The sequence below is a fragment of the Phycodurus eques genome, chromosome 13 (assembly GCF_024500275.1).
Source record: "Phycodurus eques isolate BA_2022a chromosome 13, UOR_Pequ_1.1, whole genome shotgun sequence".
Taxonomy (NCBI): Eukaryota; Metazoa; Chordata; class Actinopteri; order Syngnathiformes; family Syngnathidae; genus Phycodurus; species Phycodurus eques.
Window position 1 is genome coordinate 22,178,749 of NC_084537.1, and position 16,129 is coordinate 22,194,877.

The window sequence follows — 16,129 nt, forward strand, 5'->3', positions numbered from 1 at the left end:
ACTTGAACGCATGAGTGCTCGCTCACATCACCAGTTTGCATCTTTACCATCTCTTATTCGCTCGACTCCCGGGGCCAAATGCGACGCCGCAGACAAACAGACAGGGGATTGTGATTGTGACCTTTATTCTGGTGCCAAACATCCACAGAGAGAAACAACACATTTTCTTAACGACCTGCACGCCGTCAGTGATGAATCACGCGCGCCACCCTCCGATAAGTCGATGCATTTTGGCTCTGCGTCCAGCTAGAAATGACATAAAAATACTGGCGAATCAATGGTTTCACGATACCGTGGAATCTCCAAAGTCGAACAAAAACGTGCCTCTGAACTTCATTGTCACACGACATCAGCTCTTGTGAAACGTTACACCACCCACACGACATCAGCTCTTGTGAAATGTTACACCGCTGACTCCACAAGTCTGTTTTGCTTTTTCTTTTGTCTTTTTTGCGGTACGAGTGTTTTCGAAGAGTAATCGTGATGGAAATGACGCCTGTTGCTCAGTCCATTTTGGGCAGTACAATTCATTCGATATCAATTACATGTTCATAAATCCGCCGATTTATATTTGCGTTTGTTGTGCTCTTGCTGAAATCCCCTAACATGCCACAAGATTGAGCCGAAAGCCTGGCTAAATGGCACGAATTGGTGTCAAAGAAGTATGCTGAGGTGACCCATCTCCAGTGAAACAAGCTTTGGATGTCGGGGAGGGGCTAGGTTTAGTTGGGGTTGTTACAGAAAGTCGTGTGTGTGTGTATACATGCACTTTGCAGTGTAATTTTTCAAAATCAAAACTCTAAACCTTTTATTTACAAGGGTAATGGTGTCAGATGAGTTTGAAAGGATATTAAAGTGTGTTACACTATTTTATTTTGTGTTTTATTTACAGTTTTAAACTAGTAATATAGACAATAATAAACCATTTTTCGGGGGTGTCAATTGTTTGTTTTTTTATCGCTATTTTCTGCAGGGCTCGGCCCCGATTACATTATCGTTTTACTAGGGAATCAAGGTGTCTTCAGAGAGTATTTTTTTTCCATTTTAGTTTTAATTACATATTCATTGCAGCAATAGCTATAAAAGGCCATTAAAATTCTTACAATAAAAACGTCACTAGGTGACCTTCCTGTCTCCTCTGTTACGTCACAGTATCCATCCATCCGTTTTCTGAGCTGCTTCTCCTCACTAGGGTTGCGGGCGTGCTGAAGCCTCTGCCACCCATCATCGGGCAGGAGGCGGGGTACAATCCAGCCAATCGCAGGGCACATACAAACAAACAGCCAATCGCAGGGCACATACAAACAAACAACCATTCGCACTCACATTCACATTCACACCTACGGGCAATTTAGAGTTGTCAATTAACCTACCATGCATGTTTTTGGGATGTGGGAGGAAACAGGAGTGCCCGGAGAAAACCCACGCTGGCACGGGGAGAACACACAAACTCCACACAGGCGGGGCCGGGGATTGAACCCCGGTCCTCAGAACTGTGAGCCAGACGCTCTAACCAGTCGCTCACCGCGCCACGAGGTCACAGTGCTGCTCTGCAAATGTAGTAACATTATTTTGGTTTTGACGGCGACAAAGCACTACTTGTGTCTCAATGAAGCTCCTCAACTCCGTTCAACCTAGTTCCTTAGCACATAAATGCCACAAGATGGCGGTAAACCAATACGTTTGCTTTGCCTTGAACAAAACACATCAAATAGGTCTTCAACAAATTATGAAGGACAGGAATATGTGAATTTCCCACTGTAAATACGCAAGGTTGCACTGTTCAGCGTTGTTTATTCCAGCAATCGATATAAACACCACTTGGTGACAGTATCACACGTTCCCGTTCCCTCTCCGTTACACGTTTGTTATGCGCCTTCAGAGTGGTTTTTTTCTTTATTTTATTTTTATCATAAATAGCGCATAAGTCAACCAGTGTCACAGTACGGACTGTGTTGGACTTTGGAGGTTCAAGTATCGCCTTAAATGTGTCCATAATGGGTCATGAGTTTCAAGCGGTGCAATGCAAACTTTTTTTTTTTGTTTTTTTTTTTTGTAAATCGATGATAAATTATTGCTCACTTTATAAGCTTTCCAGCGAATGTTGAAAAATGAAACAGTGTGTGGGGGGTTGGGGGGGAGGGGAAATCACCTCATCATCACACACAAAGTGAATTTTTTTTCACCCCTCAAAGAATATTTGTCATTTATGAAAATGATATATATTCATCTATTTACCAGACAGCAGTGGAGTTTTGGTGTACAAAGTTGCCAGTGTCAAGTTACAGTACAGCAAGAAGGTGCTACAACAAACCCCAAATGAAACTGTATCGACTATATCCATAGACTTATATTTATATACTTTTCATTTCAGCTTAAAAAAAAACAAAACACTAAATGACATATTCAAAGATGAAGGTAAAAGTCCCGAGTACACGTGGGAAAAATGAAACGTGGAATGTCGTCTCCTACGTGTGATGTTGGCACTTGAAAAACGCCATTGCTATATAAGATGTGCAGAAAAATCATACTTTTATCAGAACGTTTCATTTCGTTTTACAAGTCTGCAGTAAAAATGATGTCGCCGCCCCCACCCACCTCACCCCAAACCACAATAAGGTGCTTCGTTATACAAAAAGGCTTTGAAATTTGCACTGCTTTCAATACAAAAGCTAAAATCACCTCAGATTAGTCTCAATTGATTGGCGTGACTGAATCAATCAGATTCATCAGATAAGAGTGTTTGCATGCATTAATAACTCCACGGGAGGGTCTTTGCTCCTCCCGCTCCGACAAATACCACATCATGTCAAGTCAGCGCTCCTGTTAGAAAAGGTCGCTTTAAAAGGTGTCCCCGTAGTAAAAAAGGTTATGACACCTCTTAGGTAGAAAATTCCATCAAGTCTCCTCTTATTCATGAACATGACACAATGATTTACTCATAATTAATGTACAGCAGAACCTCCAAAGTGGAAAGTCAAGACGTGCGGGACAATTGGAATTTTTTTCTCGCAACAAAATCTCATGGAAATGTTCTCTGGGTTTTTTTGGGGGGGGGGGGGGGGGGGGGGGGGTTTGTGCCGACGCAACACTGATTAACAGAAAACCAAACTTACTGCCATAATGCTATTGAATGTGAATTGCGCACACTAGTTAATTTCACCTAGCAGATCATAATATAAATACGTTTGTTATACACTCGCTGCTGAATTCCAGCATCACATGAGTAATTTTACTTTTAGTTTCATTACAATTCACATCTCTTTAATGTGACTTCAAACTTTGCCTCAACAGTTAATAATGGTAATGGGAATATTTCATTCACCTCTACATTATTTCCAACTACATACTCAATTGTTACCAACTTGATGCCATCATTAACGTCATACTATAATAGGCCACTAGGTGACAGTATTTCCTTGCATACGCCTTGAATTCTGTTGAATGCAATGGTTGTTTACACTTCTCAATGTCACTTAAAACATTGCCCGTACAGTTATTATTGTGTTTTTTTATGACAGCAACAGTTTGACCTGATCTCATTTGTAGCCAAGCAAATGGTAACATTACGAAAGCAACCCTTCTAAAAAACTGAACTCCTTTTCCATCTCTATTACTTATTCTCAAGGGTGAGTCGTTTTACTTTAATCTTATTTGATTCAAAGTTAGATACATGTATTTAATACTTTAACACTTGTAAAGAATGTTAATGCTACTTACAACATTGCCTGTACAGTTAGGATTTTTACGACAGTGCCAGTTTTACGCAGGAATGGATAACTTCACATGACACAATTCCCAAAAATTCATCAATTTTCTATACCGCTTATCCTCATTAGGTCACGGGTGAGATGGAATTTGGGCAAGAGGTGGGGTACACCTTGGACAGGTCAGCAGTCAATCGCAGGTCATTCTGTATTTAACAGGGGTACCCGTTAACGTTCAATGCTCCAGTCACGCACAGATTGCGGTCCTCTTCTGCATATAGACATCTCCTTGCCAAACTAAGCTTTTAAAGGGCGTGAAAGAAAGCGCTTCGATTGGACAGGGTTGAAATCTGCCGCGGTGATGCGCACACCAGCACAGCCGTCCCGCATTTAAATGTGGCGTACACGCCGGTCCACCAGATTACCAATAGCCCACCTCTTCGTAGTTACGCCAAGCGCACCGCTGGATTTGCGCTATTCACACAAATAGAGCTCAGAATCTTCAATGGACCCAACATACTGTACCTACTTTTCGGAATGTGGGAGGAAGCCGGAGTACCCATGAAACTTGACACACGGGGAGGCTGGAGCAGTGATCCGAACCCTGAACCTCAAAATTGTGAGGTAGATGGGCTGTGCTGCATACCTAATTTTAGATTTATTTTACTAACACAGGTATGTTAATTTAAATAAATGCATTTAATAAGAGTTTTCAATAATGTTAATGCTACTTAAACATTGCCTGTACAGTTACACAGTTTTTTACAATGGTGACAGTTTGACCTGGGAAGGGATTAGTTCACTTCAATGTGAACAATTGTTTCATTGAAAAGGATTTGGAAGTAAACCAGCTTCTCAAAAGGTATTGCGTTCCACTTTGGGGGTTCCAGTGTACACTTAATTTGGCTCATTTTCATCGTGTGTATGTTCTATATACAAAACAAAATCAAAAGGAAAGCAACATATACAAACGAGAATGTCAACATTATTATCCAGTGTGATCTGTGACATCGAGTTCTGCCATCAAGATAGTGTGGAAATAATGCTACATGTGCACCTTAGTTTTGTCACTTCTTCCTGTAGTAGACTAAATATTCCTTGAGGGACTCGGGCAGGGGCAGAGCCATGATCTGGTCTCTAAGCACGTTGGCCTGCTTGAGGATCTCGATGCTGCCGAGGTCCCGCTCCTCCTTGTCCTCCTCCTCCTCCTCCTCCTCCTCCTCGGCGTCCTTGTGCTCCTCGTCGCCGTGCTCCTCCTCGCTCTCCACCATCTGCGGGATGAGCTGGTTGCCCACGAAGACGTACGTGTTGATACGGCGCCGCCGGCAATTCCGCCACTTGCGCTTCTGCGACACGCGCCGGGCCTGGCCGCCGTCGTCCTCGCCGCCGCCCGCCAGCTCGCGGAGGGTGCGGCGGATGTAGATGCGGCACAGGTCCTGGAGGGTGCGCACGATCACTGGAGCTGACGACAAGGAGAGGACACACACGCGCACGCGTATTTTGTGTTGTTGTTGTAATGGAAACCAGAGCAGGAAGCCTTGGTGAAGCAGCATGTGGTTCACTGATCAAGGTTAATGTGTAATCGAGGTGGCTCAATGTTTAGTGTGACAGTAGCTGCCGTGTCCCAATTATGCGGCAAATGAATCCCTCCCTGAATTAAGACACCTTCTTGTAGCACAAGCGTAACAGCGGCTGCCGTTGAAGTAATCACGTACGCTGCATTGCGCGCATCTGCTCCATGCAATTTTCAACTAAAATGGCATCTTTAAAGCGGCTCGGAGGAACTCACGCAACTGGACACTGTCCGGCTTGTCGCCGTCAGCCCTGCTCTGCTGGACCACCGGCGCAAAGGATACGGCCAAGATGTTTTTGCTGTCCCACGTGCACTGGCCCGTCCTGGTGATCTGGGTCAGCTGTGGGGGAAAACACATTTGCACTTTTTGTTTTGAATTATTTCTGACAAGGTTCTCATTTAAATCTGAACTTTTTCTTGTAATATATTTAAAAAATTTCACATGGCAACTTCTTTTCCTATAAAGTATGACATTTTATTTTCAGTGTGGCACTGATACGCTCCCTTTTAAACGGGAGCGTTTTAGATTAATCTCATGTTGCAATGAAAGTGTTTGTTGTTTTTTGTGTGTTGTTGCACGCACAAAAAGTCTTGCTTATGTGAGTGATGTATGTGAAAGCTATCAAGATACAATGAAAGCACACACTTGCATGGATGCTAATGTCATATCTAGTCGAGTGGGGAGTAATAATTAGAGAGGTGTTAAAATTGTGGGCAACGTGGCCATTAAAGCTTTATGCCAGATGTCCTCTTCATCTATTGTAATGGGTCCCGAAAGGAGCGAGTGCAGTTCGTGCAAACTCACCGTTTGAAGAAATTAAAGGATTATGACGGGATAATGCTTTTATTTCCTCAAATGGCGACCCACTCTGTGTCCCAATTGGTTGCAATTAAGACTAAACACCTCCGTCAAATAGGACCCGTCCCCCAATTAGTCCGTGGGGGCGTTTACTCTTTTCGACAAATAAACACCTCCCTCTGATAAGACACTTCATATGGGAAGACAATTTGCTGCCCTTGCCTGTCATCATTCCAAAATACAGCAGAAGCGCCTCCTAATTCGCTCCACAATCAGCCATGAAACATTATTGCACGTCACGCTGTCTTTCAGAAGCAGCGTAGAGAGTCTGTGAGGCTCACCTGATCCTCGATTGGCAGCACCAGGATGCCCCCCACTTTGAGTAGTACTTTCATGTAATATTCATGGATTTTCTGCACCCCGGCCCCGCAGTAAATGCGATCATATTGGTGGCTGTCTGTGGAGATTTCCAGGCAATCTCCCAACACAAAGACGGGCTCACAAAACTCAAACCTGCGGGCAGGGGGGGGGGGGGTGACGACGACATCACATCAGATGGAAACGTACAAAATGAACAAACTCTATTGTTGTGACGCCACAGGTATAGAAACCACTTATAATATACAAGAACAGAATATAAAATTGAATAACTTACTTTCCACGGAAACAAAACAAAAGAGCAGGCATTCGATCACGTAGACTCGCCTTAAAATGCTGTTTTCATACTGAAATGGCCACGTTTTTTTGTTTTTCACTACAGTTGCTTTGTAGCTGGTTTGTGCTTCCGTTCCAATTGTATGTTCTCTTCTCTTCCATTGCGATAAACAGAAGCACTGGGCACAGCGATGTGTAACAAATGAAATGGCAAAGTTGTCGAGCCGGCTTGTGCCCAATCTCTGCCAAGTACATCAACTCTATACCAGCACACTCGCTAAATCTAGGCTGTGCTTCTCTGACACGAAAACATTCCACTTTTATTTGTGGAGCGCTATCACGCATGGAAGCTGTAACCTAAACACGTTTCATCTGCAAGATGCTAACGCTAATGTTAGCAGTGCATAAATCCAACACTCACTTATCGAAGCTGTCGCTGGTCTTTATGAAACTGTCCAGTTTGTCCCTGGCGTAGTCGACCACGTCCTTGTGGAGCTCTACACCGTGGTTCACACCAAACGGACCTGCAGGAACGATTACAAGGAACTCAACTTATTTGCCATGTGAAAATCAAAGCTCATTTCACTGTTATTTTTGTAAATATTCAGTTTTGGTTTTGTTACTGTAGTTTCACATTACAACCTCGATGCGTCCAAACTGCTTCTTCACATATCAGCAAATTTTGTGACCTTTTTTTTTTTTTTTTTTTTTTATTCGAAAAAAAAAAACACTATAGTATTTTCTTTGTGCTTCAAATAAAAAAGAAATGGTAATTTAAGGACATCGCAATCAATTTTTTTTTTTTGCACCCGAGTCCAAGTCACTTGATTTTGAAGTATCTGATGATACCAAGTCCTAATCCGATACCAATGCTTAAAAAAAAAAAAAAAAAAAAAAAAAAAAAAAACTGTATTCCAACATACCTTTTTATACAATCACTTCTAGTACAGCAGTGGTTCAAAGCAAGTAAACTAAAAATATTTTTAGAGAACATCAGTGCTGCAGCACAAAATAATGAGATAGAAAAAAATTACATGAATAAGGACATTACAAAAAATGTTGGCGTTTTTCTGGATTAATGGGGATTAATGGCATTTTCATATATTTCAATGGGAAAAGATGATTTCAGATATGCTTGTGATCACAGAACAAATGAAAACTCTTAAATCAAGGCGCGGCTGTATCTTCCACGGCTTGTGCCAAGCTTACCGATGATGAGGCCCACCATGGTGCTCAGGTATCCAGTCCCGCTGCCCAGGTTGAGGAAGGAAAGACCCGGCTGCAACTTGAGCGCCTCCATCACCTCGGAGTAAATGCACGGTGCCGACAGGTGGATGTTGCCGTGTTTCCACGCCAGGTCTTTGTAAGCGTTGTCCCGGTAGCCGTCCAGATAGTAGTCGCCGCGGTCGATGGCTCGGAAAGCCTGCTCCACTCTCTCTGTGCGAATGTACTGCGCCTCCTTCAGGTTGTCGATCAGGTCGTCGTTGTCCTCCCCCGCGCTCACGGCTCCCCCCATGCCGGCAAAAACTGGTTTTGGCCCGAAAAGGTTCCCGCTGCTGTGACTCCTTACACAATAATCATCGCCGGGAAGCGAGTGACCTGAAGCACAGTCAAAAAAAAAAAATGAAAATATTAAAGATGAGATGAGACACATTTGATGGCACAGGCAAAAAAAAATTTGCGCAAATGTATGTTGTCCATCTGTCTAGTACAGTGATTCTCAACTTACGGTATTAGGTCATGGACAGGTAGTAAAAAGTTAAAGGGAAAACCTGCAAGTCATTGACACCTCCCAAAAAGTTTTTAATTCCCTACAGATGTCACAAGATGGCAGCAAAGCACGAAATACGTCGAAGTGAAACGCTTCAAATCACTTCAACATACTTCCTTGATACCAAGACGGTGCCGAAGCCATGTTATTTTTTTTAGCCTGAGCACAAAAACACAGAATAAGTGTATTTTACAGTGAATAACAGGGGATATAAAATAAAATAATATAAAATAAACAGCAAATAGGCGAGGGGTGTCAAACCTATTCTTGTCACGGGCCAGCCACATTGTAGTTACAGTTTCCATCAAAGGGCCATTGTGATTTTAAAACATAATGTTCATTTGACAATTTGAAAATTTTGGTACAGGTCATTTTAGCAAGAATCATTGAAGGTGACGCAAGATTTGCTTTCACGGGCCACGCAAGATGATGTGGCAGGCCAGATCTGGGCCGTGGGCCCTGAGTTTGAGACCTGTACAATCGGCGAATTTGCGAGCGTTCACTGTATTAAGTCCATCCCAATGCTCATAAAAGATGCTCTCACATGATTCTGTTTTCTTTACAACCATGGTTCTACTACAGCGCCCGGAGTAAACATCAGCGTGATAGCGTTACGTCACAGTTAGTGCTTTTGATAGGGAAGACGCCTCTCGGACTTCCTCCTCAGCATCTCGCCGTCTGACTCAGCTCAGAAATGTACATTTGGGGGTGACTCGATAGCGGGAGGGGAGGCCTGTGCAGAGGTCATTTTCCATCCGCAGCGTTGTCATCCATTTTGCTCACCATCGTCGGCTGCATACTGCATTTCAAGTTCCCCCTCCTTCTGCCCACCCTGGTTGGTCATTTTCAGTCACTTCCAGTGCAAGGAAGCAAAAGTAGGTCAGGCGCAATCTTGTACAAATAAAGCGCCTTTGGCCCACTGCAGTACAGTCTTACAGGAGAAAATCCACAAGGGTTTTAATGCACCTGCTACTCTAAGGCTCCAATGCTGGTCCAAGAGACAGATTTTTTATTTTCATATATTGTTCTCTCACCAAGTCACGATTATACGTGTTAGCTTTTTTGTTTTATGTAAAAAAAAAAAAAAACACAAAAAAACATCACCTATTTGCCCTTTTTAGTGCCAAGGAACTATGTTGACGTGAGGGGAGGCGCTTCCATTAGACAGCCGTATGCCATACAACAGTAGTGCTTTGATACTATCTTGTGGCATCTATTGGCAATTATAGACCTTTTTTTTGGGGGGGGGGGGGGGGGGGGTGCATCATTTACTCATGTTTTGTTTGTATTTGCGGCAGGGCCCGATTCCCATCCCCCACCAATAATCTTATGACGTCACCAATCGGTGCGTTTAGATGAAATGAAACTGGCATTGTCAGGGTATATTCAATCTGTGTTTAAACTGCACCTGCAATTGCAAAGATCAGATACAAAGGGGATTATTCCCATGTTTCTCTCTCATCCCTATTGTGGCACTTGCAAGCGCAATATCGAAACTGTCACTTAAACAATGCAGTGTAAATCCAGCCTAAGATGGTGGAACCATGAAACGTCATCTGACAAAATGTCCTCACTTGGTCAGTGTATGGAAACGGAGGACGGACGTGAACCGGGGTCACGTCTGACGGCGCACGGGGACACCACAGTGAATCATGCCGCATGACCGAACTGAGCCTTGGGCAACACGAGCTCTTGAAGCAAACTTAACACAACCGCTCAGATCATCTAAAAAGCTTAACTCACAGACTACTACATATGCACATGACTTTTCCTTTTCCTTTTCTTTCTGTGTGTGATGCCACTATGGATACCAGTGATGGCAAAAATGAAATGTGTGATAAACACAGAACATTAAATGGAAATTACCTGTACAGCCACTAAGAGTCCGATTGCCAAGAACATTCTAACCAACAGCTGATTAATTCATTATTCCATACAGAAGTTTATTTAACCAAGCAGATGCTGAAATTATTACAATCTTTGTACACAACATGTATTAATACCAGCAACCCCTATGAAACACCACAATGGTGAAAGTTACAATCATCATTTTTTTTGGACTATCGGGCATTTTCAACGGGTGAGTAGTTTTACTTTCTTTCAGTTTTGGGGTTAAATTCTCTTGACACTTGCACGACAGTTAGAAATGTTAAAATGTTACTGAAAACTACAGATAAACCCGTATGAAAATGTTATAATTAGCTCTCTTTTGATTTGTACAAGAAATTTTTTGGGGGGAATGACGACAATCAACACACACACACAACTAAAAAATATGTACATAAAGTACACTCCAATTTTTTTAAATATGAGGTCAGTATCTACAACCTCAATTCCAATGAAGTTGGGACGTTGTGTTAAACATAAATAAAAACATTATACAATGATTTGCAAATCATGTTCAACCTATATTTAATTGAATACACTACAAAGACAAGATACTTAATGTTCAAACTGATAAACTTTATTGTTTTTAGCAAATAATCATGAACTTGGAATTTTATGGCTGCAACACTTTCCAAAAAAGCTGGTACAGGATCATGTTTACCACTGAGTTTCATCATCTTTTCTTTTAACAACATTCAATAAACGTTTGGGAACTGAGGACACTAATTTTTGAAGCTTTGTAGGTGGAATTCTTTCCCATTCTCGCTTGATGTAGAGCTTCAGCTGTTCAACAGTCCGGGGTCTCCGTTGTCGTATTTTACGCTTCATAATGCGCCACACATTTTCAATGGGAGACAGGTCTGGACTGCAGGCAGGCCAGTCTAGTACCTGCACTCTTTTACTACGAAGCCACGCTGTTGTAACACGTGCGGAATGTGGTTTGGCATTGTCTTGCTGAAATAAGCAGCGGCGTCCATGAAAAAAACGTTGCTTGGATGGCAGCATATGTTTCTCCAAAACCTGTATGTACCTTTCAGCATTAATGGTGCCTTCACAGATGTGTAAGTTACCCAAGCCATTGGCACTAACACAGCCCCATACCATCACAGATGTTGGCTTTTGAACTTTGCGTCCATAACAGTCCGGATGGTTCTTTGCCTCTTTGGCCCGGAGGACACAACGTCCACAATTTCCAAAAACAATTTGAAATGTGGACTCGTCGGACCACAGAATACTTTTCCACTTTGCATCAGTCCATCTTAGATGAGCTCGGGCCCAGAGAAGCCGGCGCCGTTTCTGGGTGGTGTTGATAAATGGCTTTTGCTTTGCATAGTAAAGTTTCAAGTTGCACTTACGGATGTACCACCAAAATTTATTTACTGACATTGGTGTTCTGAAGTGATCCTGAGCCCATGCGGTGATATCCTTTAGACATTGATGTCGGTTTTTGATGCAGTCCCTTTATATATTAATATTTATATATGTTTATTAAACAATGCTTATATGTAGACTGGAATATACAACCCACCTTTTTGATACAGTGCCGCCTGAGGGATCGAAGGTCACGGGCATTCAATGATGGTTTTCGACCTTGCCGCTTACATGAAGTGATTTCTCCAGATTCTCTAAACCTTTTAGTGATATTATGGACCATAGATGATGAAATCCCTAAATTCCTTTCAATTGTACATTGAGGAACATTGTCCTTAAACTGTTCAACTATTTTCTCATGCACTTGTTCACAAAAAGGTGAACCTCGCCCCATCTTTGCTTGTGAATGACTGAGCAATTCAGGGAAGCCCAATCATGGCACCCATCTGTTCCCAATTAGCCTGTTCACCTGTGGAATGTTCCAAACAGGTGTTTGGTGAGCATTCCTCAACTTTCTCACTCTTTTTTACCACCTTTCCCATCTTTTGTGGAACATGTTGCACCGATAAAATACTCAGATTATTTGCTAAAAACAATAAAGTATCAGTTTGAACATTAAATATCTTGTTATAATATGAGTTGAACGTGATTTGCAAATCATTGTATTCTGTTTTGATTTATGTTTAACACAACGTCCCAATTTCATTGGAATTGGGGTTATATAACAGGTTTCTCAACATGATCACTATTGTATGACATGCCCAAAAATCTATTAAGGTTGTCGATACACTGATAGACGAACCAAATATTTTTTTCAAACCAAATATTTTTTTATTTGATCACATATTCTAACAAACTGCACTAAAACACACTGTCTCCATTCTTTGGTTTACATTTTTCATGATTTATGGCATCACAAAATTGCTACACAGCACAGAAGACTACTTGTCGCCCGCATTGTCCTGCTTCCAGCCAGGTGCAAAACCTTATATTGCAGGAAACGAGCGCTCTGTGAAACAACTTAAGCATAAAAAAAAGGCTCCAAATAAAATATATATACTGGATACTTCGCTTTTTGCAGAGCAAAAACACTAAAAATGGGAATAGCTCAAGAGGATTCCCCTTTTAATTTATGAATGAACCAAATTGCCCTTTATTTAGCAATTTAGCATGCAAACAGGTGCTGTTTGTGCAGTGTGTTTGCTGTTATTTGTGCACTTCCCCTGTGAACACACCTTTAGAGATCACATTATGTGCGTCTTAACCTCAGAGCAGTACAGACCTGTTTGTGTATTTTTTATTTCCATTTGAGCCCTTCTAACAGCTCTTTAATTTAGTTTAAGCATGCGTGTGCGTCAGTGTGAACATTTCAATTTCAATTCAAGTTTCCATTAGAACTGGTAATGTACACCTACATAAATAAAATGCAGTTTACATTTATGCAATCCATTTTGACAAGAAATGTTTGGGGGATTTAAAGTTTGCTTTATTTTTTTTTTGTCAATGTGTTCGTCAAGTTTATGTTTCTATGGTTACTAGATGTTCCTGGTTCCAATTGAGGGACGCGGATGGTCACTTGCCGTTGCCGTAGTAACAGCCGCCTTTCAGCCAAGACGTAACACAAAATAAACTATTTTTATTGGGCTAAATGTGACGTAGAATCTATGCAGATGTTGTAATGGCGCTGGTAAACGGTTTTCTTTTATGCTGTCAAAGTTTTTGTTGAGTAAAATTTACGGTCACCTGGTGTTCCGGGTACTGGTTGAGTGACACCTTCATCAGCCTATCAGCGTGTCGGATTAGTCACGTGGTGTAGTTGCCACGGAGACAACAGCCTCTCAGCCAATGGGATCGCGCCCAGGTTTGTTCCACAACGGGTTTGACGACGAAGCCAAAACAACAACAAGAAGCATTCTTCACCATAGCACCATGTCGGCCACAGAACGCTTATGAATCACGGCTGTTGCTTTTTCTTCAGGCACATGTGTGCCGAGCCAAGCGTCGCTTGCACAAACTGACACAACAAAAGCGGCGTGTCTTGCATTTTACATGCGTCTTTTGTTCCCAGTTTGAGCACAAACGCAGCATTCACTGCCAGTTTTCTACAATGCGATTACCCCCCCCACCCCCAACCCCCAAAAAATAATAAAAAATGTTAAAATTAAGCGGCGATTTACTAGGTCAGCCGGTTCGTAAATATCAACGTCAACCACAACGCATTTAACAATAATTATTTACATAACAACAAACCGTTATGTAACTCAGCTGATGTTTGTTGTTGTTTTTGCTTTGTTTTAGCCAGCGACAAAACAAGGAAGTAGTGACATTTAAAGATGGCAAACCTGGAGTTAAATGGAAAGAATTACGGAGTAGCAAGCGAGCTAACGCTAGCTCGCAGGGCCTGAGTGCGCCATCACACACACACACACACACGCACACACACGAACAAACCACAACAGACAAAAAACAGCTTTAGCGGATGCCCCCCTCTTTTTTTTTTTTTTTTTTTTTTTTTAAATACACTTTTGGACTTTCCAGCCATAAATAACACATTTCACATCCGCAAAACGCCGAGCTAAGCCACTTTGCACTTGAGCGCGAGGGAACCTGTTAGCGTGTAAACAAACGGCATACTCACAACAACGCCGTGTCGCATTTAGTCACTGCTCGTCTCCGGGTGCAATGCGGCGCTTGGTGGCCATTTGCAGCTTGGGGGTAAAGACGAATGTTGTTATTTTGCGGGCGTTCGAAGCCAAGCGAGGCTCCCCGAGGGCAAAAAAAGTGGAAGGGAGCGAGTGGTTGGAAAGAACAGCTGAGTGAGTGGAGAGGATGTAAACACAGCACGTCACGTGGCCCGGACGCGTCCACAGAGAGCCACGCACTCTTGATATTTTGCATCATATTTACATCATTTATATATCGATCTTTTCTCATACATGATCGATCTGATTCGGCGATTCCCATGGGAAATAATCCTTAATTTGTCCTTTTTTATTTTTTTAAATTGCAAATAATGCACCTTAGTTCAGCTATCTATGGCAGCTATGTGTATTGACAGGCAAAAAAAAAAATCTAATGCTCTTCCACTAGATGGCAGAAGGTGAATAATAAATCTGTTGACGCAAGTAAATTTGTGAGTCACTACTTTTTGACTGCCCTTCGTACATTCTTCTCAATGCATATTTTTGAAGAGATGCATATTTTTGAAGGGAGGTTTGCATCAGTTTGCTGTATTTTGACACAGGCTGAAGCCAAGGGCCCATCCATATTTATGCCCCAGTTGGCCATTTAAAAATGAGGCGAATGAACTTCAATTATTTGAAATTGTGAACATTTATCATGGGTGAGATGTTTTGTGACATTTCCTTCCTCTCAAGTTTTGTTTTTCGAAATGCCTATATGGTTTATGTACTATAAATTTCCCTCCCCTGTTTTAAAACACTTTCTTGCAATAGTCAATCCCTTTTACTCCACGTAAATAAGATTCAGCTCAAAGTGCATTTCGGAGCCCGTTAAGGTCATCATCAACGTTTATTGTTTGAAGACACAATGTCATCATTCCTCAGCCATAATGTGCTTTGTGCGCGACGTGCTACTTCACTTCGTAGGTTGTCCTATTAAAGTGAATAATTTGTTGACTTTCTCTCATTTGGCGGCTTAAATGCTCAACAGTGATGGTTTTTGGAATAGCAAAATTGCCACACAGTGACAAATCAAATAAGGTTGCAGATTAGTGTTCATTCAAGCACATTGTTTTAAATGAGTCGTGTGCTTCAATTAAAAGGTGAAAAAAATGCAACGCAACCGACCGCTTTTTTTTTTTTTTTTACACTCACTGGTTTATTTTTTTTTTTTAATTTATGTTTTTTTTTACACTCACTGGCATGTAAACAGGAGTTCAGAACATTCAGAGTACTTGTTCACTTTCGCATGTCCAGCCCAAGAGTCAATAAAATAAGTATGGATGTGCAAAACGTTTAAAAACAGGAATACTTACGCCCTTCACTGTGGTGCTGAGCTTGATGTAAACATGAGAGACGAACATCAGCGAGGCAAGCGGAGGCCATTAAAAGGAACCCGTAAGTCAAGCAGACACACCTACACACACGCCTCATATAACCTAAAGGGTGACACGGACGGGGAACTCTGTGACACCACAGAAAAACACATTTGTTGTATGTGACATCATAACCTGCACAAGACTGACTGAATCTCGGAAATGATGGAAAGTTAATTGATTTGTTCCACCATCGGAGTAAAACACAAAATCTGGGTTTGAATCTCAGCGCTAGCTTTCCTGTGTGGACTTTGCATGTTCTGCGCGTGCTCACGTTGGCTTCCTCCCATGTCCCGAAAACATGCATGTT

At 42.0% G+C, this 16,129-nt stretch overlaps 1 protein-coding gene across 3 annotated transcripts; it reads right to left on the reverse strand.

Moving 5' to 3' along the window:
* Positions 1-108: 108 nt before the first annotated feature.
* Positions 109-14,606, reverse strand: pcmtd1 (protein-L-isoaspartate (D-aspartate) O-methyltransferase domain containing 1). Of its 3 annotated transcripts, none has more exons than XM_061693522.1 (6): positions 14,401-14,606; positions 7,943-8,332; positions 7,155-7,257; positions 6,421-6,592; positions 5,497-5,620; positions 109-5,169 (listed from the first exon to the last, which is right to left on the reverse strand). In XM_061693522.1, the coding sequence occupies exons 2-6, from the start codon at positions 8,247-8,249 to the stop codon at positions 4,775-4,777; spliced, it is 1,101 nt and encodes a 366-aa protein (XP_061549506.1). In that variant the 5' UTR covers positions 8,250-8,332; positions 14,401-14,606; the 3' UTR covers positions 109-4,774. The 3 variants fall into 3 exon arrangements, with proteins under 3 accessions (XP_061549506.1, XP_061549507.1, XP_061549508.1); XM_061693523.1 differs by lacking the exon at positions 14,401-14,606 and adding an exon at positions 13,506-14,393; XM_061693524.1 differs by lacking the exon at positions 109-5,169 and having other exon boundaries at positions 5,261-5,620.
* Positions 14,607-16,129: the final 1,523 nt, after the last annotated feature.